Source organism: Arachis hypogaea, chromosome 9 (genome assembly GCF_003086295.3).
Source record: "Arachis hypogaea cultivar Tifrunner chromosome 9, arahy.Tifrunner.gnm2.J5K5, whole genome shotgun sequence".
Taxonomy (NCBI): Eukaryota; Viridiplantae; Streptophyta; class Magnoliopsida; order Fabales; family Fabaceae; genus Arachis; species Arachis hypogaea.
In genome coordinates this window covers 7,513,472-7,535,777 of record NC_092044.1, presented here as the reverse complement: position 1 = coordinate 7,535,777, position 22,306 = coordinate 7,513,472, and the positions used below count along the sequence as shown (strand labels likewise).

At 35.6% G+C, this 22,306-nt stretch overlaps 1 protein-coding gene across 1 annotated transcript; it reads right to left on the bottom strand.

Moving 5' to 3' along the window:
- Positions 1-15,688: 15,688 nt before the first annotated feature.
- Positions 15,689-20,505, bottom strand: LOC112710192 (cell division control protein 48 homolog C). Its single transcript, XM_025762337.3, has 10 exons — positions 19,293-20,505; positions 18,243-18,844; positions 17,995-18,147; positions 17,609-17,725; positions 17,394-17,498; positions 16,894-16,959; positions 16,727-16,791; positions 16,452-16,647; positions 16,216-16,347; positions 15,689-16,121 (listed from the first exon to the last, which is right to left on the bottom strand). The coding sequence occupies exons 1-10, from the start codon at positions 20,302-20,304 to the stop codon at positions 16,074-16,076; spliced, it is 2,496 nt and encodes an 831-aa protein (XP_025618122.1). The 5' UTR covers positions 20,305-20,505; the 3' UTR covers positions 15,689-16,073.
- Between the last annotated feature and the right edge of the window lie 1,801 nt (positions 20,506-22,306).

The following is a 22,306-nucleotide window of genomic DNA, read 5'->3' as shown; positions in this document are numbered from 1 at the left end:
AATGTTGTTAATTTTCTAAGTTTATTATTATTTGAGTTAATTATTTTTTGAGTTAATTAGTTGATCATTGTTAATAAAAAAAATATATAATGAAAATTTCACTAAACAACCTGAATAATCAACACAAATCAACAATAATAAACACAAATCCTATTTTATAATAACAAGTAAACTCATACCTTAATTCTATTTTAGAAGTTCTGAAGCATTACTTGAAATGAGCTTTAACAGGGGAAGGAAATAGCTGGGTAGGAGCTTCTGACCTTCTTCCTCACGCCGGTGCCGAGAAGAAGAGTAGCAGGAGAAGAAGAAGAGCAGAAGTAGTGCGTGGCAGAAGTGTTTGCAGCAATAGTGGTAGTAGAACAGTAAGAAGGTGCCGTCGAAGGGGGCTAACGGTGAGATGTTGACGGAGAGGAGAGATGAAAGAGTTAGAGAGAGTCTGGGAGGTAAGGGGAGAGAGAGAGAGAGAGAGAGAGAGAGAGAGGTTCGAAATGAAGGGGAAAAGAGTTCGTGATTTGAATTTAGGGCATGATTACCGTCGGATTTACTAGCGGATAAATCTGAGGGTATCGCATTGCGAGTCACCAAAACGCAGTGTTCCACTAAATGTGTTTACCGTCGGAATAATCCAACACTAATTTTTGCATCTATCTTTTTCGTCTTCCCTCCAATTATTAGCGACGAATTTATCGTCGAAAATGAAAATTTGTCGATAACATATTGACCTGACGAATTGACACCAAAACTTACAATAAATCTACCGATAAAATCGTCGCTAATATCTGCTGCTAAATCTAACAGTAAATTCAATAGTATCCGGCATCTTTTTTGTAATATATAACTCCAAATAATTTTTTTACAATTGAGTGGTTAACTTGTTGGAACTTTACTTGATTGAATTAATAAACATTAATAGACTTTCTAGATTTTAGTGTTCACTTCTTATTAGGACAATTCCACCAATTCTATTAATATTCTGGAAGGGACTATGATAGATAATCCTAGGACTAATCTTAAAGTCAAAACTCTTTTATAGTCACGAATTTAATTTCTTGAATAATTATTTTAAATTCACGTTCAAATCCCTGAAATCCACCTTTAATTCATAATCAGTTGGTGATGTTGTCTTCGAAATATGACTTGGTTAGATAACTCGCAACCTAATTCTAAGGTTCCTGATAGAGTAAATCAATTAAACAGAATTGGTTAGCAGCTTCAGTAAAATGTGGATAGTTAGTTTAGTTTGTGAGTATTGGCATTGCTGTTAGTTAGATTTAGCACGTGATTAGTTTTGTGTGGATTAGTTTTGTGATAACAAATTAGTTAGTTGACAGCTATAGCTCTCCCTGGTTTAAATAGCTAGAGATGAGTTACTGTTCATTACTTTTCACTTTACCAATTCACAATACAAGAATTAGCTTCTCACTTTCTCTGTTCTCTCTGCTTTCGTATTCCCTTTCCTCTTTGTTCTTCTCATGTATGGGCCTGATCCTTCATGGTATCAGAGCTCAATTCATCCAACACAATGACGAGTACCAATTCACAAGCTGAAAAATCAGCGAATCAGTCAAGCCTAGCTCCGAATTTCACTTCTTCCCCAATCTCCATGAAACTCGACGATGACGATTTCTTGCAGTGGAAAGACCAGGCGGAATCAATGATTGAAGGTCACAATTTACTTCATCATATCACAGGACAAGGAATTCCTCAAAGGTTCGATGAATCAGGACAAGTGACACCAGAATTTGCTGCGTGGAAGCGACAAGATGCACTGCTCAAATCTTGGCTTCTTGCTTCGATGACCAAGCCTTTTACTACTAGAATGGTAGGATGCATTTATTCATATGAGATCTAGAAAAGATTAGATGATTATTTCTCTTCACAGATTCGAGCTAAAATAATGCAGTTGAAACACAAGTTGAGTAGTATTAAGATAGGCAGTTCAGTGAATGAATATGTTTTAGCCTTAAAAGGAACGATTGATGCCTTAGCTTCAGTAGGAGAACCAATGCGTGAAAGTGATCATGTTAATGCTTTGTTGAATGGGTTAACTGAAGAATATAGCTCTGTGATTACTTCGGTTGTAGCAAGACCTGTGAACATTTCAGTAGGAGAACTAGAAGCTTTGTTGCTGACTCATGAGAGTATGTTAGAAAGATTTAGGAAACCAGAATCGTTTGTGCAAGCAAATGTGGCACAAAGTGCCACCGGATACTCTAGAAATTTCAACACAAGAGGTGGTGGCTTCAGAGGAAACTACAGAGGAGATCATAGGAACAGAGGTGGTGGCAGAATGGTCAGAGGCAATCGCAATTTCTATAATGAAAATGGACAGTTTGGTGGGAACAATTCAAACAATTACAATGGCTCAAGACTTGAAGGTGGTGAAGGCTCAAGATTTGGTGAGAGGCAACACTACAGTGGTTCAAGAATGACTAATGGCTCTAGACCTGTTTGTCAAGTGTGTGACAAGCTCGGACACACTGCAAAAACTTGCTGGTATAGGTATGACAGGCCAGAAGGTTCAGAAGCTCAATATGGATACTCAAACTCACAAAACCTGCAAAGCTCACAAGCAAATATAAGCAATGTGTTGGCCACACCTGCAACACTGCAAGATCAGAATTGGTATCCAGATTCGGGTGCCACACACCACATGACTTCGGATCAGCAAAATCTGGTTGAGAGAGAGAAGTATGAAGGCGCCGATCAGGTGATCGTTGGAAACGGATCAGGTTTGCGCATCAATCTTGTTGGAAACTCTTACTTTAAAACTGATTTGAGTAATAGAGAATTTCTGCTGCATAAACTGTTACACGTGCTTGATATCACAAAGAATTTACTTAGTGTGTATAAATTCTGTTGTGACAATAGTGTCTTTTTTGAGTTTCACTCTGATGGTTGTTGTGTGAAATCTCAGGGAACTAGAGAAATTGTCATACATGGGGAAGTTGGTAAAGGAATGTACAAGTTTCTCAACTTCAGCCCTTCAAATAAGTCAGCTGCATTTGTTTCAACTGTGTCCACTGTTGACCAGTTCCTTTTGTGGCACAACAGGTTGGGTCATGGCGCAAATAATATTGTTTCTTCCGTTCTAAAGTCTTGTAATGTTGTTGCTCCTTTAAATAATAATCCCTGTGCATCTTGATGTATTGGAAAATCCCATAGTCTCCCTTACCCTCCTTCAAATTCTTTGTACACTTCTCCACTGCAGTTAATATACACAGATGTTTGGGGTCCTGCCCCTATTCCAGATTCAATTGGAAACTCCTACTTTGTTGTTTTTATTGATGCGTTTAGTAAATACACTTGGCTATATCTCATCAAAACTAGGTCTCAAATCAAATCAGTTTTTAAATGTTTTCAACAAATGATTGAGTTGCAATTAAATTCTAAAATTAAGATGCTTCAGTCTGACAATGCTCCTGAGTATGTAAGTCTAGCCAGGGATTTACAGGAGCAAGGAATTCTGCACAGATTCTCTTGTCCATATGAGCATCAGCAAAATGGCAGTGCCGAACGCAAGCATAGGCACATAGTGGAGAAGGGCTTAGCTATGTTAGCAGGGGCTGGAATGCCAGTCAAATATTGGGGAGAGGCATTTATGACAGCAGTACATCTCATAAACAGATTACCAACCCAGGTTCTGCAAGGGCAGTCACCTTTCAAGAAGCTGTTTGAAAAAGACTTTGACTACACAGGCCTAAGGGTCTTTGGGTGCCTGTGTTTTCCACATTTGAGGCCTTACAATAGGCATAAATTGGAATTCAGATCATCACTATGCACATTTCTGGGTTATAGCTCAGTGCACAAAGGTTACAAATGCCTCACTGCACAAGGGAAAGTGGTGGTTACTAGTAATGTGGTATTTGATGAACAACAATTTCCATTCAAAACTTCACCTCCCTTAATTGATAATAACAATTCAACCTTTGACCCTCACCTACCTCCGGTGATTCCCTTGTTAAACACACACCCCACTCAACCTCCAAACACCTACACAAGCAACCCTGCCCAATCCTCCTATAGTTCTTCAACCACTGCAACCAGCCCCCAATCACAAGTAACACCTTTAGCTCAATCTGTAACTCCAATCCCTATTCCCATTTCAGACCTTGAAATTCTTCTTTCCTCTAGTGATGAGCCTCCAGTTCCAGCCCCACTCGTTTCCAATGTTCATCCTATGACCACAAGAAGTAAAAATGGAGTTTTTAAGCCTAGATCCTTTCTGGCTGGTGTTGAACCAAGGACAATTCGGGCTACCCTGTCCATGCCTGAGTGGAAGGCTGCAATGGATGCAGAATTTAATGCCCTCATGCAAAACCAAACCTGGAAACTAGTTCCCCTTCCCCAGGGCAGAGAGGCAGTGGGTAGCAGATGGGTATTTCGGGTCAAGTACAACTCAGATGGTAGCTTACAAAAGTATAAAGCTCGTCTCGTGGCTCAAGGTTTTTCTCAGAGACCAGGCTTTGATTTCACGGAAACGTACAGCCCAGTGGTAAAACCCACTTCAATTCGGGTCGTGCTCACATTAGCATTGTCCAAAAATTGGAGAATCAAACAGCTTGATGTAAATAATGTTTTTTTGCATGGTGATCTGGCTGAAGAAGTGTACATGAAGCAGCCCAAAGGTTATGAAGTTGGTGATGGCAATTTGGTGTGCAAACTTACCAAAGCCCTCTATGGTTTGAAGCAGGCACCAAGAGCCTGGTATCGCAAACTGTCCACAGCCTTGCAGCATCTTGGGTTCAATGCAACAAAGTCTGATGTATCTGTCTTTACCAGGTTCAAGAATGGATCCTCGTTGTTTGTTTTGGTATATGTCGATGATATATTAATCACTGGAGATTCTGATGATGCAATCTCACTAGTAATCCAGCAGCTGAATGTTAAGTTTGCATTAAAGGATATGGGAGAACTTCACTACTTCCTTGGGGTCCAGGTTACTAAGACTGTCAATGGTGGTCTAGCTTTATCGCAAGAAAAATATGCCAAGGATCTGCTCAAAAAAGCAGATATGGAGACCTGCAAGCTCTGCTCTACTCCTCTGCCCTCCTCGGTAAAATTCTCTGCCTTTGGAGGAGCAGCCTTCAAAGACCCTAAGCTATACAGGTCAGTGGTGGGAAGTTTACAATACCTCACTGTCACTCGCCCAGAGTTAGCCTATTGTGTAGGTAAAGTCTCGTAGTCTATGCAAAATCCACTAGATGAACACTAGAAGCTAGTCAAAAGGGTGCTAAGATATGTGCAGGGGACACTCAATTTTGGTCTTCACCTATCCAAGACGAGTGTTAAGCAGGTTCAAGCATACAGTGATTCTGACTGGGGGGAGACCCGGATGATAGGAAGTCCACTGGTGGTTTCTGTGTTTTTCTTGGAGGAAATCTAATCTCGTGGAGTTCAAAGAAGCAAAGTGTTGTTGCTAGATCCAGTACTGAGGCCGAGTACCGGGCCATGGCTGACCTAGTTGCTGAACTGCTTTGGATCAAGAACCACATGATTGAGTTAAGAGCCCCACTTTCCACAGCTCCAATTGTTTATTGTGATAATTTGAGTGCTGTACTATTGGCTGCAAATCCAATTTTGCACTCAAAGTCAAAGCACTTTGAGACTGACCTTCATTTTGTCCGAGATTATGTCACTAAGAGAATTGTTCAGGTAAGCCATGTTCTGGGAACTGCACAGCTGGCTGATATACTGACAAAGCCTCTACCCAGTACTGCGTTTTTGGAGCTCAGGTCAAGACTGCTGGTTGAGGATCTGGCTAAGTATAGTAACAACAGTGGTACAAACAGGCTCAACAGAGGAGATCAAAAAGGGGAATTAGAGACATGACATCGAGTTGGAAATTAAAGCTAACAATACTACAGTGCTGGAAGACTAGAAGAAGTGCTAAGAAGCAGGGGTCATGATAGAGTAAATCAATTAAACAGAATTAGTTAGCAGCTTCAGTAAAATGTGGATAGTTAGTTTAGTTTGTGAGTATTGGCATTGCTGTTAGTTAGAGTTAGCACGTGATTAGTTTTGTGTGGATTAGTTTTGTGATAACAAATTAGTTAGTTGACAGCTGTAGCTCTCCCTGGTTTAAATAGCTAGAGATGAGTTACTGTTCATTACTTTTCACTTTACCAATTCACAATACAAGAATCAGCTTTTCACTTTCTCTGTTCTCTCTGCTTTCATATTCCCTTTCCTCTTTGTTCTTCTCATGTATGGGCCTGATCATTCAGTTCCAATACCCCTTTTCTTCTAAATTTGATTAGTGGTGAATTGAAGTGATAAACAACGGCTTTCAAATATTAAACTTCATTTTGTCATGCCAAAGTGAAACACGGGTAATAATGAGTCCTTATAGTTTCTGTTGGTGAACTTAGTGTGAGTTCACCAAATTTGACGTATTTAATTTGATTTGAACAATATGTAGTAATAATTTTACTGCAACTTTTAGTAAAGACCGGATATAACACTATGAGAAATTTGCTAATTACTGTTAAATTTATTGGTAGAATTTTAAAAAATTCGACAGTAATAAGTTTACCATTAGATTTATCATTGGACAAGAACAAACGGTATAAAATTTATCGGTAATAACTTATCATCGAATTTACCTATTTTATCAGTAATTATCGTCGGATTTTTTCAATGGTAACCAGTTTCAAGATGCCAAACTTAGATAGAATTTATCGCCAAAGAAAATTTGACGGTAATATTGGCATAATTTAATTTGTATTCGATTTCGTGTCGTGTTATCGTCGAATTTATCCCCCGGTAAATCCGACGGTAAAATTATCATAATAATTATTTTAAAAATTAAAATTTAATTATTACCGTCAGATTTATCACACCGTAAATACAATGATAATAAAAACAATTTAAATTAAAATGTAATATAATTAAAACAGAAAAAGTAAAAAACACAATTTAAAAAAGAATTGTCACTAAATAAAATTAATAAAGTTTTTAAAAGACATACATATATATATATAAAAAAGAATTGTCACTAAATAAAATTAATAAAGTTTTTAAAAGACATACATATATATATATATATATATATATATATATATATATATATATATATATATATATATATATATATATATATATATATATATAAAGTCTGCAACTTGGATGCAGTGGAGACGCAATGGTGGTGGTGGATGTGCAGTGGCAGCAAATGGCGACTGGGAGGCATTAAATTAGGGGGTTAGCGTCAAGGTCTTTCTAAAATCAAATAAAAAAAACTAGGGTTAAGGTTGTTGCTTGGGTAGCTGAAGGTGGCGTGGTGGCTGGAGGTGGCAGTGTGGCACCGTGGAGGTCGGCGGTCTTCACAGTAGCGGTGAGAGATGGAGAGGGGTTGTGGCTGTGAGACAAATAGACCTGGGACGACAATGACATGCACAACAACGACGAAGACTTAGTGGCGCAGTTGCAACGTCTTTCATGGAGCTGGTAGGGGAGCGGGGAGAGAGAGAGGTTTCAAAGAATGGGAGGAGTCGCGGACCTTAAGTATTTAAATTACTATCGGATTTTTCAATGGTAATTAATCGTTTCATTTAACGAAACGGTGCTTTTCAAAAAATGAATTACCGTTGTAGTTCTAATAAATAGTTTTTCAGCCTTTCATTATTATTGGATTTTCTGCTGAAATGCTGAATCTGACTGTAAGGTTTATTTCTTGACAAAATTATTACACAAACTGTCACAAAATTCACCAATAAAACTACCGATAATAACCGCTGATAAATCTGACGATAATGAATATATTTTTGGTAGTGTAAACTTCATTGCACTTGCTTAGAGATTGAATTATGGTATATGGCTATATCATCTTCCTTTTTCTTTATTTGTCTTGCTTTATTTTTATTTGTTATAAGACCAAATCAAAAAATCTCCTAAATTGTTAATTTCTATCCTAAGGTTTAAAAAAAAAGGCTAAATATCTCTTGCTAAACCATCACATATGTTCTTACGAACTTTGACAATAAATCCCCTCGAAACAATGTTAGAAAGCAGCAATAATACTAAACTACATAGCTCATTATATATGTTTGTTTCAATATCTAGGTATTATTACAAGAATAGAAAGTATGAGAAGACAATAATTTTAGTATAAAATGTGTATAATAGAATTAAAAAAGAAATAAAATTAAAATTAAAAATCAAATCATTAATTAATTAATTTTCAAATTTTAAAATTTAAAAAGTTAGGATTAGCATTTAAACTCATTCACACTACATACGATTATTCCTAGTCTCACCATAACCTCCAATACACGTCTAAAACTCGCCGTTATCTTCTCTGGTCTTCACATCACGCCGCTGCTACACTCCGCGCCAGTTAGCCCGACGCGCCTCGCCCTTTGCCACTGTTTTTGCGCCACTCTTCCGGCAGCCATCATCGCGGACGGCAAGTCCTATCTCCCCGTCACGCGTCTTGCCAGGCTCGTCTCTCTCTCCCGCGTTGGAAGCCAACGTCGACGTCGTTTTCAACCACCGCCGTCTCTCTCTCTTTCCATACGCGTTTCATTAGTGCATCCAATAATTGATCACTCCATTTGTGCTTTTTCCTTGTCTTACTTATCTCCTTTACTGCTTTTGAAGTACATGCATGGAGGCGCATGTAAGTTTCTCACGATCAAAATAACTTTGATGACGTCATCAATGGAAGGAAGGAAGACATACCGACACTGTGGTGGAGACCAAAAACAAGCATGTACATAGAACTGATAATTTGGAGAACGGTTTCATAATTTGGTGGGTAAAATGGACTACCATCATTATTCTTAATGAGTTTGATTGCCTTGGACAATTTACATGTGGTAGGCTTCATTATCATTACATGAAGGATATTTGGACTTTGGAATACTTAATTAGCCACAGTCACAATTGAACATATTATAGAATGATCATTTTAGTAGGTATACAAATAGTTATTTTAATTGTTATGTGGATGATTATTTTAATTGGATTGAGTTTAATTATATATAATTAAAATATGTTGGATGTTCAATTTATTTGGTATGCGGATGATTATTTTTATCCTAGTATGGATGGTTATTTTTACTATGGGTGAGCGACACTGGTGGTGGCATGTGACAAGCCAAGTAGCAACGGTGAAGTAAGATGATTATTAATGAAGGTGGGATGGCACCCAGTTAGGAGAGAAGAGGGTATTGAAGTGAAATGTTTTGATAATTAGAGTTTGAGATTGTTATTTTTTTGGAATAATTGAGTGTTTTTTATTTAGGTAATTTGTGGAGTGTTTTTTATTTTTTATATGTATTTGACCCAAATTCAAAATCTATTATACATATTGTCAAGATTTTTATTGTCTTCTAAGCGGAGTTCCATGATTAACTTAGTTTTAAAAATGTGTGTACACTATGTTGTTTCCATTTCTAATATTTGAACATGATACAGTAAAAATGAAACAGACTTACGTATCACTTGATCAACTAATTAATACTGGTTTCGCTTTGCAACATGTTTCTTCAAGCATATTCCACAAAATGGGAGAAATCTTTTTTTTTTTTTTGGTTTTGGCGGAAGGGGGGGTGGTTGTGGTTTTGAGGGGGTTGTTGTTTGATAATGGGGTGGATCGTTGGTATTGTACTAAGGTAGATCAAGTAGGTGAAAGAACTAATGGGTCACTAGGTATTATGTCAATAAATGAGCATGTCTTCTGTTGTGACAATTAATTAATATGCCTTCTTTTTTTTTTTTTTTTTTGATGATATGAGGGGCCATAGGCCTTCTTTAATTTCTTTGGAAGATGGAAGATTAGGAAGGGGGCCCTATTGTTCCCAATAACATGCATGGCTAAAAAAGCCCATGGCAGTGATGATGACCTATTAATTGCAAAGTACATAGATGGTGTTTTTGTGTGCTCACACTTCAGTTATATATAGATGTGATCTATGATCGATTATACATGTTTCCCTCCCTTATTTCCTTATGAAGATAGGGAAAAGAAAAAGTAAACAAACCTTGTCATTTACACATTTGAAACATTGATCAAAGTTCTATATATATTAAAAAAATATAACCAGAGGAAATTAAATGGAGACTATAATCTAATCAAATGATTATAAATTAGATTAGGTGTTTATAAATTGCGTTATGAAAATGTTACATTTTGATCCTAATTGAATTTTATGTAATGCGTTGGAGGTTAAAATGAATTTGTAAGGTGTAGAATCTCTAAATAATTTGCTGGAGGTTAAAGCGAATTATTATATGAAGAAGCATAATTCACTACTCACAATCACAAATTATGAAGAGAATAATAATCAGTTTGAAATTGGTGCGAATTATGAAGAGACATTGATATATAAATAGAGCTTGAATGTGAGTGTATGTACTGTAGAGTGGCTAAATACAATGTCTAATGATATTAGCTCTTGTGCATCATAGAGGAAAAATTAAAAAAAAAAAAAACAAAAGAGATGCGATGCAATAAAGTTTGCTAATAAAAATCCAACAAGTGTTTTTATCCGTGAATCAAGTAGTTTTGCTGATTGAAAAACCAATATATTGCAAAAATTTAGAATGTATAGAATCAAGCATGTGGAAAAATTAGTTTACAAGATTTTGATTTTCATGGTGTTAGCCTCTGTTAAGTATGATTCATTTAGACATATCCAAATTAAATCAATGGTTATTTAGCCTAATAAAGTGGTGTAAGTTAGCAGCCTCGAAGTATAGAATGATACGGTCGTATAGAGACATATTTGATAAATATATAATTTGAGTAATTAGAAATCCAAATAAAAAAACATACTAAATTACAACATGAAAATAAAAATTTAATAAAAATTCTAAAAATAATAATTAACTACTAAATTTTAATTTTTATAAATTAAAATAGATTAATACCATCCAAACTATATCTAACGTAATAACGTATCCAAACTACTTATCAAAACACTCACTATCCTAAACCGTATCCTAATTCAATGTCCACCACATATTCTCAAATATTTTTATCTAACTCTAGTCACCATTGTCACTACTATTTTACTTCAAATGATATTTATCAAAACTAATAAACAATAATACTAGCATTTTTAATATAATATCACTATCATTTCTAATCTAACAACACTACCATCAATAATATTACTACCACTCTAAAATTATTTCTAATAAACAATAACATTATTATTTCTAATCTAACAGAAAATCCCTTAAATTAAAAGATATTATTACACTAACCTCTTCATTGATATTTTCAACAACATAAACAATACCATCTTGTTAACAAAGACATTTGCTTCGTCCATGGCCCCAAAAATAAAAGAGAAGCGAAATATAAGTTTTTTTATAGATATTACAATTATATAATATATAAAGTAGCTTTGTTTTGAGGTATTGAGATCGATACTAAAAGATTGAGACTCAGTATAATGTTTATTGGTTTAGAAACTGGTATAAAGTTTTTGATTCTGTCCCCCAAAATTTCAGTATTTCAGTACCTCAAAAAAGTAGGGACATAGGAGATTAAAATTTTTAGAGATGAAAACTGAAACTTTAATAACATTTTATACCTAAAATACCTTCATTTCAATTAATTAATTCCAATTTTATTCTTTTGTACAAATTAAATTAGAATTTCATTCTTGTTTCAATTTCTATTTTCCATTTTGTACTAAACAAAATATTGAGATTTATTTCAATATTTGTCTTAGTCTCTATCTCTCAGTCTCAGTCTTTTCATCTTTGTCTCTCCACCAAACGCTATCTAAATACTTTTAATTTATTTAAGTAATTTATCCTAAAATTTATTTAAGCCCTTTTACTTTTATTCAATAATGTTTGTTTGTATCCAAGTGAATTCAATTTATTATGTCATTGTGAACAATATAAAACAAATTTTCATCCTCTGGTTCGAGCCATCTGCCACAATGTCCCTCTGCATTTGCCATAGCCAACATGCAAAATAAGGACTCCATCAACATGATTGCTATCCATTAGCTATTATTCATCTTCACTGCTAGTTATTATTATTATTATTATTAGTTTTTTTGGGGTCCATCACAAAGCAGTACTATAAACATAAATAAACATAAATAAAAATAGTACATTGCACATTGTATTGTTTGTAGTACGTGTATAAAAAATAAATTTAAGGTGACGGTTGCAATCAAACCAAAAAGTGACAAGATAGCTAAGGATCGACCTGAATCTTGAATGTGTACTTTCACACACACATATTTTTAGAAAAAAAGAGGGGGGAGGAGGGGAGAAGTGTTGTTCTTCAGTGACGAGTTGTTAATTTAAAGTTTTAGAACAAAATTTTCATTTTTTTTTTTACATTTGTGTAGTATTTAAATTTAATACTTTCTGAGTCTTTAATTATATTTCTTTAATAATAATATTATTCCTTCAGTTTTTTTTAATAATGTTTAAAATCCAAAAAAAAATAATAAAAATGGAAAATTATATTTACACCACTAAATATACACCTTGACAAATTTTTATTTTCTAACATTTTTTATCAATCATTTTTTTATACCAAATGTATAAAACATACATATAAGATATATAAAAAACAGTGAGTATAACATTTCTTCTAGAAGTCCTAGCACTCGAATTATCTGCATTGTTGCTTCCATACCGGTATCTCTTTAGCCCGACAAATCAAGGATTAATCCGTCGTGGATCGGAGCTCCATTTAAGGGTCTGTCGCTGGCTAATGAGTTGCTGCATGCACAAGGCAGAATTCGAACCCCCGACACTTATTTAAGCGGACGAATAAGCTAACCATTCGACCAACCCAAGTTGGTTATACACATGACTAGTTGATAAACAAATAAAACACATATATTGACTCAAAGTACAAAGTACATGGTCACATAATGCAAGGAAGGATTATTACTATACCTAATTCCTAATTATAAGTCTTTTACAGTAGTATAGTTTATTCAAAGCTAAGTAGCAACACTTAACACACAAATTAAACCAAATTATTATTTAAGGTAAAGTATTTCTTTTAATTCTTAAAGTTTGTTCAAAGTTTTTAAATTTTTCTTAAGTTTTATTTTATTTTAATTTTATTCTAAATTTTTTTTATTTAAATCAAATATATCTTTATCCGTAATTTTTCAAAAAATTTAGGATCAATTCAGTAACAATTTCACAAGAATAATTTTGAAGAATAAACTACCATTTCTATCCACAAAATTTAAAGACGCTGACATATCTACCCATCGAAAACAAAAATTACCATTTGTACTAAAAAAAATAGCTTTTGCATGCAAAATTATCAAAACCCTAAAAATTTAAATGAAATTCCTAAACTACCCTTTTCTCCGGTCTTCACCACTAGTACTATCGTCTTCCCTCCTCTTCTTTTACACCTCTTTCCAGACCAAAATCTGTTCCAGAGAGCTAGCCTCCCCCTTTTATCTTCTCTCTCTATTACGTGCTATTGTTTTTTCTGATGGCATCGTCGGAACCCACGATCAGACCTTCCTATCCGAATCAACAAGGTCCACACCAACGCCCAACCGAAAAGCAAATCAACAATGTCAGAAAAATGAGGCTAAAAGCACCTCAAGAACTTTAATGATATCAAAGTGATAACCCAACAAGCCTATGCAACAAGCTCAATGAAGTTCTCTCATCCTCAAGCAGCACCTGACAAGCTTTGAGAATTGGCAAAGCATATCTCTCAACTCCACCAATATCCCCAACATTAAGAAACTCACGCAAACCTTTCAATGCCAATTCCTTTGTCCCATCAACGGCGTTGACATTGCTTACCAAGGGCAATGCCCAATCTATGAAACGGTCAACTAAACCACCAAGTATAACATGATTCTATCTCCCGTTTGATGTCACGAAAACCAAACATATCACTGCACATAGTGCACCGTACGCTACAACGCCGCTTGCCTAACCTCATACAACCTAAAGCAAAGAACGACAAAAGATGAAATTTTTATCGGAGAATTGGGAAATTTTTTTAAAATTGAAAATTGGAGAGTGGGGATTAGGGTTTAACTTACTTGTCGGAGAGGAGTTGGAAGAGACCTTGGGAGAGAAAGTGAGCAGAGTGAGTAACGAGAAGATATTTGTGAGGGTAGAGGATGGCGTGGTGGAGGAAAACGATGGCGGCGAGGCGAGGGGAAGGGTCTGGGAGCGTGACCGATGAGACGGAGGTGGTGGAGGAGGACGAAGTGGGAGTATTGTCGTCGAAGGGAAGGGCGGCGAGCTGGTTGTGGTGGTGGTAGTTGGGAATGAGAGTGGTGGTGAAGAAGAGTTTGGGTGGTGGTGGGATTTGAGATTAGAAAAGTGGTGGTGAAGATAAGGGTAATTTGGAATTTTTATGTGATTTTTTAGTGTTTGGATAATTTTGTTATATAAAACTCATGTTTTATGGGTACAAATGGTAATTTCCTTTTTTTATGAGTAGATGTGTCAGCGTTTTCAACTTTTGTGAGTAGAAATGGTAGTTTACTTTGAATACAAACAAATTAAATCAGACATAGTTATTATGCATTATTATTAGATTTATCCTAAATTTTTTAAAAATCTAGCTGTCAGAGATATATTTGATGTAAATAAAAAATTTTAAGAACAAAATTAAAACCAAATAGAACTTAGAAATATTTTTAAATTTTTGACTAAGTTTAAAGAGAAAAAAATATACTTTACCATATTATTTGTTTCTAGTTCTAGATGGAGATACTATTAGGAATTTCCTTGAAAGTTAAACCTGCCTCACTTAGGCACTTGTAGGATAGAGGAGAGTATAAGGCCTATAGTAACAGGTCCAACTCTGTTTTTAAAACTCTCCCATTGTTCCTTTGAATCAGAATTCCTTCAATTTCCGCCAACTTGTTCCCAAACTTCTTAAAAGCTTCTAAAGCATAAACATCAGAGTCCAAAACTCAGCACTATCTCTTTGACCAAGGTAGTATTCATCAAAAGCATGCCTTGATAAAATCTCGATAACTGAAAGATCAATAAGAGTTTGAAACTTCGGTGTAACTGTTCTCAAGTATACCTTTTCAGGGTTTGTGCCAACACAGTCACCAAGTTGTTAACTATACTTGTGCTCGTCTAATATCATTTCAATGCAATGCACTTACCCACCCAATTATTTTATTTAACTATCTAATTTATTATTCCATACAATAGAAAATAAAAGGAAAATCCAATTAATTCATTGAACTTTCACCAAAAAAAAAAATAATTCATTGAACTTTAACTTGTGAATATTTTAAATTATACCGCGAGCTTTCAAATTATACATTATTTCAAAAGCAATAAATTTTTCTTTACAAGAAATATTAATATAAGGTCCTTTCAACTTGTACACTTCAACATCAAAAAACAAATTATACATTTTAGAAGTTTAGGATATGAAATCTTCATGAACCTAAGTTTTAGGGAGTTTATTATTTTTTTTTCCCCTCCTAATGTGAGGTTTTGTTAAAAAAAAAAAAACACTCGTTGGAAACTTGGAATAATGATTAAAAAAAGGGGGTCAATTCAGATTACACATCTTTTTATGGTAAAACGTAAATATTAATGAATTAATCAGAAAATATGAAACGATAAATTCTTATATTACTTTTTCTTGTTATTGAATAAAAGTTTAGATATCAAAGGCAATCTCCCATTTTTTGTTTGATAAATAAAAGCAAATTATTGCTATGAAATTGTATTCTTGTAAAGATAATAATAAAAACCCGTTAAATAATCATTTAATGAAAATGTTAAGCTATCTAATAATTTAATTTTCATCTATTGTCTTTAGGAGAAAACAACTTCATCTAAATAATGGGAAATAATAAATCCACTCCTATTTTTGATAATGCTACTCTATGTATGATTTTTTTGTATTGTATATTTGCATTAATTTATATTAAAAAAAACAGAGTCGTATTATCAAAATTAGAGTGGCAATATTAATTTTCCGAAATAAAATATTAAACTTATAAACAAAAGAGCAAAACATAGGGAGATCACTAAGATAAAATTAAAACAAACCACAATAAACATTTGAACTCCATTTGAACTCCAAGTATAATATTTCTCAGAATAGCCAGTGCCATGGATCCTCATGATACTTTAAAGCGCTCTGCCAAACGCTCATACCTTCGCCTTTCCTGATCCAAACAAGTGAAACAAGTTCCAACATTTCTGCAGTAAGATAGCAGCTTTAATGTGTGAAAGAAATATACATAGAAGAATGGGCCATACCGCGGGAGACACGGAGGGAGAGACTTTAGTAAGTGCTATCTCAAAATGCCTTGGCATGTATGTATTAGTATCACTAGTAGCTTCAACTGAGGTCAATTTCTCATTGACAGCAGCTTTAGCTGCTTCATTCATCTGTATCAAGAAAATCATAACTTCCCCCAATTATTCCTCCTTTCTTACAAATAACTTGATAAAGTGATTAAAAACAAGCTGAAAAAGATATAGAAGAGACAAACCAATGCAGCAAGGTCTGCGCCACTAAAATTTTCACAAGCTTCAGCTATGGCTCTCAAATCCACAGTAGAATCAGCAGGCTTCTTCCTTGCAAGAGCTTTCAATATTGAAAATCGCTGGTCGGCGTTCGGCACAGGAACGTAAAGAAATTTACCAAGTCTACCAGAACGGAGGAGAGCCTCATCCATCACATCGGGCCTGAAAAGTGAGAAGTTTACTTCAGTGCAATGAGAAGGGAAGAAAAATAACTAATTAGGTATGGTGAACAAAATTTTACCTATTTGTAGCACCAATAACAAAAACACCTTGGCGCTGGTCACCACCATTTAGCTCAATAAGTAACTACAATTGCAAACAATGGTGTCATTTTTTAATAACAGAATTAAATCAGTAGTACAATACCAACATGAGAATTATTTATCCAATAATTGGTAATTGTTTGACCTGGTTCACTACTCGTTCGACTACCGATCCACCTTCCGAATCACGTTTGGTTGATAGAGCATCCACCTAAAATTGATTAAAAATAGTAATAAAGAACAGGTATTATTCCCAAATCAAAGTAACAGAATACAAGTAAGAAACCACAATTCAAGAGTTGGTCTCAAATTCTCCCAAGAGACTAAATAATTCTCCTACCTTTCATTTATAGTGACTAACTTCTCTAACTAACTCAGTATTGGGATCCTTACACAACATTCTAAAAAAATTGCACAAACGTAATCAAAATTAGCACTCTCTGTATAAGCAAAATAAGTTAACAGATAAGCCGCATAACTTGTTTAAAGCTTCCCTCCCCTCTAGCACATATACTTGCACTTAACAATGAATAATTAGAAACACAGGAAATGACTTTTATAGTTAACATATACTTTTATAGTTAATTCAGATAAAATCGTGTAAAATATTATAGTGAACATTCATTAAGTGATAAAATTACCAACCTCGTCAAAAAATACTATACAGGGTGAACATGCCCTTGCACGACTAAACACTCGTCGAACTTCTCGCTCACTTTCTCCAACAAATTTATTTAAGAGTTCAGGCCCCTGAATAATTCAACAAAAGCAACTTAAAATAAGGGTTTATTCGATATAGTGTACGTTTCAGTAAAGCAAAACCAAAAATCAATAACAAAAGATGAAGTATTTAGATAGACCTTAATATGAATGAAATTAGCTCCTGCCTCGTTGGCAACAGCTTTGGCAATAAGAGTTTTACCGCAACCAGGGGGCCCAAAAAGCAAAATTCCCGTCTCATTTACCACCTCAAATGTCTGAAATAGATAAACCCAATAACATTCATCAACCAATGAAATTAAACTAACCACTATTTTCAACGGAAAGAGGGGAGGGCAAAAATCAATTCATCACTTTTCAAATGACAAAGTGCAATTAGTGCAAGAATTAAGAGACTGCTATCAAACCAATTCTCAGAGAATACGAAAGCCTATTATATGGACAAGGAAGCTTGTTTAATCTAATAGCAAGTTTTCTCTAGGTTAGACTTTAGGACAAGAAAATAAAGTGTGCTTCGGAAAAATACCTGATAAACCTCGGGATATTTTATCGGCCTTATTATACTGGATTCAAACTCCTCCTTTAAACAATCAAGGCCCCCAACATCTTCCCATTTCACATTGGGAACGGATGAGAAGCCCTCTCTTCTTAATGAAGGTTGCACCTTTTTCACTGCTTCCTGCATGAATACCCCATAAATATGAGTAACATTTTTAACAATTATAATAACATTATAAAAACAATAATAAGACAAAGTAAACAAATCTAGGGAACCTGAAAATCAGACATTGTGCAAAAAAGCTTATCCACATCTTCATGAGACCAAGGTTCCTTCCACCAGTCTCCAAGACACCTTGTAAGACCCTGAGATAGTTCCCATTTCCTTCTAGAAAGGATTCTCTTTATTGCCAAATTACCAGCCTCCTTAACCACAGCTACCAAATCAGCACTGACGTATCCTGGCGTAGATCTTGCTATATGTTTAAGATCCAATGAACCCTCAAGTTTAAGATTGCGTGTAAGCATCGTAAGGATATGCTCTCTTGAAGATTCATCAGGAATGCCAACAACAATCTCACGATCAAACCGCCCAGGCCTTCTCAAGGCCGGGTCAAGAGCATCAGGCCTATTTGTTGCTCCAATTACAAGAACATGGCCAGAATGAACTTTAGAACTGTCCGAATCATTAGCGGATTGCATACAGCTACTTGATTGATCCATGCTAACCAGTAACTGTGTTACAATTCTCTTCTCCATCTCTCGTTGTAAATTATCTCTTTTCGAAGCAATTGAATCAATCTCATCAATGAAGACGATTGATGGGGCAGTCCTATATGCTTTAGTGAAAAGCTCTCTAATATTCTCTTCAGATGCACCTTAAGAATTCATTGGACAATAGGGATGAAAATAAGCAATAATAACAAGCAAGGACACTAATTTGTAAAAGGCAGCTTGGTGCACAAGTATCCTGCATTAACGTAGGGTCCGGGAAAGGGCCGCACCCAAAGGGTATAATGTGCGAGGCCTAACCTAATATAGTTTCCACAGCATAACTCAACTGTTGCTCCAAGGCTCCCCTTCAAGGACACTAATTTGTAATAAGCACTAATTTGAAACTCCATTTTTCGAAGAAAGATCAAATTCTTTAGGATTAATCTGACAAGAACAAGCGCAACAATTTCACAATGTCTATCAATAATATGTCTAATTCCTAAACCCTAATCCCTATCATCACAAATAATGCCTGTGGTTGGTCCCTAATACTGATCTACGAACATGAGAAATGAAACCTCAAGTTTAAGGAAGGAAATTATTATGAAATACCTGAGACTCCTGAAACCAATTCAGTAGCTGATATCTGATAGAAGGGAAGACCGGTCTCATTAGCTATGGCGTGAGCCAGTGTGGTCTTGCCACAACCAGGTGGCCCATGCAGCAAGATTCCAGTAGTAGGAGTAACACCCAGCTCTCTTGGCAACTCGGAACGATACAATGGCACGATCACTTCCATCAGCTCCTCCAAAACATCCTGCATTCCACCCAAATCACTGAACCTGGGTCCCGTCTTCTGTTTCAATTCAACATCGCTGCCACCACCACCGGTGCCATTCGAAACGGAACCCTTTGAATTCACATCCTTCACAGCAGCTTTCGCTTCGCCTCTGCCTCCGTTCACAGCACAAAGCTCGTTAGTAACCTTGCTATTATTGGCCACCTCCAATTCAACGTTCTTATCCTCCACAACTGGCTTCTTCTTCCTCACATTATCATCCTTTTTGGGAGTGTACTTATTCCGCAGCATCGTCTTCATCAAATCGAAAGCAGGTTCGTACTTCTCCCCGTAAATTGCGTCCTCCGATGTCGACATAGATACTGCTTCATCATCATCATCATCCTCCTCCTCCTCACTGCCGCTGCTCCCGGACGCGCTCGAGCTTGAAGCAGAGGACGTAGATGCAGAACCCTGAGCTTCCTCTTCTCCCTGCATCCTTTTTCGCAGGTGCAAAGCCTCCATCTTCTGCAACCTTTCTTCGCCTTGGTCGATTGTATTCCGTCTCCTTCGCGGCGCGCTTCGACCTCCTTCTTCGTCATCGTCTTCGTCGTCATCATGAACCCTGCGCGTGGGAGAGACTTTGGGCGCCGCGGGTTTGGCACGTGGCTCGAGGACTTGTTGAACTAATCGAGTGAGGGCTTGCTGCTTGGTGCGCTGGTAATCGGGGTAAGTGGAGCGGAGGTGGTTAACGATGTCATCGACGGTGGTGTAGCGGGACTTGCACGAATCCAATCGACGACGGAGAGTTCCGAACAGTGGCCTTCCCCCGTTTCTTCTCCCCATGTCACCGTCTGTGAGAAATTGAGGAATGATGAAGAAGAAGAAGACTCTGCCTCTGGTAATTGGTGGAGTGAGGCTGTGAGGGACAGAGAGTGCCACACGAGGCAGCACCGCAGCAACAATAAACCCTAATGTAAATGAACAGTATATTTGAGGTTACTTCATGCAATTTATATATTAAATAATTATTTATATATTGTTCTGCCAAAAATTTGACACAAATGCTCAATCTCAAAAAGAGTTTATGCTTGGTGGTCAAGTTTATTTGAGGTTACTTTATGCTTGGTGGTTAATTTGAAACACATTAATGAGTTAGATTTGATGGTCAGGTTAGTTTATACTTGGTGGTCAAGTTTATTTGAGGTTAAAAATTACTGAGGTCTAAATTTGTTTGACGTCCAAATTAACATAAGATTTTTTTTTTTTACAAATATAATTAGTTTTAATAAATTAAAAGAGTTTTTATTTATTCACTCATTTATTTTAAAAAATTTTAGTCACATTAATATACGAAAATATAAATTATGAATTCATATATATCTATTCTTTAAATTTAGATCATTGATACAAACTTAATTAACTTTTTTATTTGATATTTTTTATACTGTCTAGATTATTTTTTAGAGAAAATTCTTGGAATGAAAAATAATTGTTAAAAAATATTCTCCAATAAAGTTTCAAGAAATAGATTTTAAATTATTATATGAACATCCTAGGCTATATATGCATGTAGTTGAATTGTTTAACTAAGAAGTAAAAAATATTCTTCGTTACTTAATTAATCTTTACTCGAAGAAAACAAATTAAGCTGCCATTTATATCGATAAGAATGTTTTTTCACAATTTTTATACTGGTATCCAAATTTACTTACTGATCAACACAATATAAAAGTAAAAAATAAAATATTTAAGCTACAAATTTAATACTCGTGAAAGTACGATTAACTATCACTAAAATATTTATAAAATAAATCCCTTTTTATTTTTAAAAGAATCGATAATTAAATATGTGTCATTCTATGGTACAGATTTAAATTGATACAGATTTACATATTTTTTGTCCAAATGAGTATGAGATCGACACGTTACTCTGCTGTTGCAGGACTTATTTACCTGTTGATGGTAGGGTCGGCTGAGCCATCAGCCAAAGCTTTTTGGTTGGACTGTTTTTTGGTGAACTTGTTAAGGTAGGCTATGCCAAAAAAAACTTCCAATAGAAGATGGGTTTTGTTTTTTTCTTTGTCAATGGAAGGGATAGGGAGACCGCCGATGAAGGTGTTGCTGCGGTAGACGCAGAGGTCGAAGGCTTGAAACCAACTCCAGTGTAGGTTAGTGGTTCCTCTTATATTCGGCGCTGATTGCTGCTGTGCGTGAGACGTTACCGCTGCGGGCGGGGGCGGAAGCCGGTGCTGCACTACTTCCCGGGTCGGGGCAGGTTTGAATAGGCTAGTTTTTTATCTGTTGGATTATACTCTGTTGAAAACGGTGTCTTGCTTTAGAGTTTTGAAGCATTGGGTGTATTGAATTCAACTGAAACCATTAATCTGTTGAAAACGTCCGTTGCTTTGTGCTTAGCTTTGGGTTTCGACTAGAAACATGATATACATGGTTTATCCAGTTTTGCTGTATATGTTACTGCCTTCGTGCTTTCCTCCTTTTGAATTTGTATGACTAGAATGCCAACTTGTCTCGATTAACCTGAATACTGAATTGTTGGTGTTATAGACTTTTGGGATTGATTTACAATTGCTAATTGTCGCTGAAATTTCTTATCCCTCTTTGTCTTTTTATGTTTGACATTCAGGTGTATCTTCCATAGCGTAGCTAGTCATTGCATAGAATACATGAAGTGAGTCATCTACACATTGCCATGCTTCAATGTTGTCTTGAAGGTACCTTCTATGGATTTGCCAAGATTGTAAGAACGAAAATGAGATTATGGAAAAAAAGAAGTTAATTGTGACAGAAAATAAGGTTCATACAAAATTGTTTACATGTTTGTGGA

Coding starts and splice junctions, on each gene's coding strand:
- LOC112710192 (XM_025762337.3), bottom strand. CDS start 20,304: ATGGGGAGAAGAAACGGGGGAAGGCCACTGTTCGGAACTCTCCGTCGT. Junction 18,148..18,242: donor GCACAATGTCTGATTTTCAG/GTTCCCTAGATT, acceptor GTATTCATGCAG/GAAGCAGTGAAAAAGGTGCA. Junction 17,499..17,608: donor CTAATTTCATTCATATTAAG/GTCTATCTAAAT, acceptor TGAATTATTCAG/GGGCCTGAACTCTTAAATAA.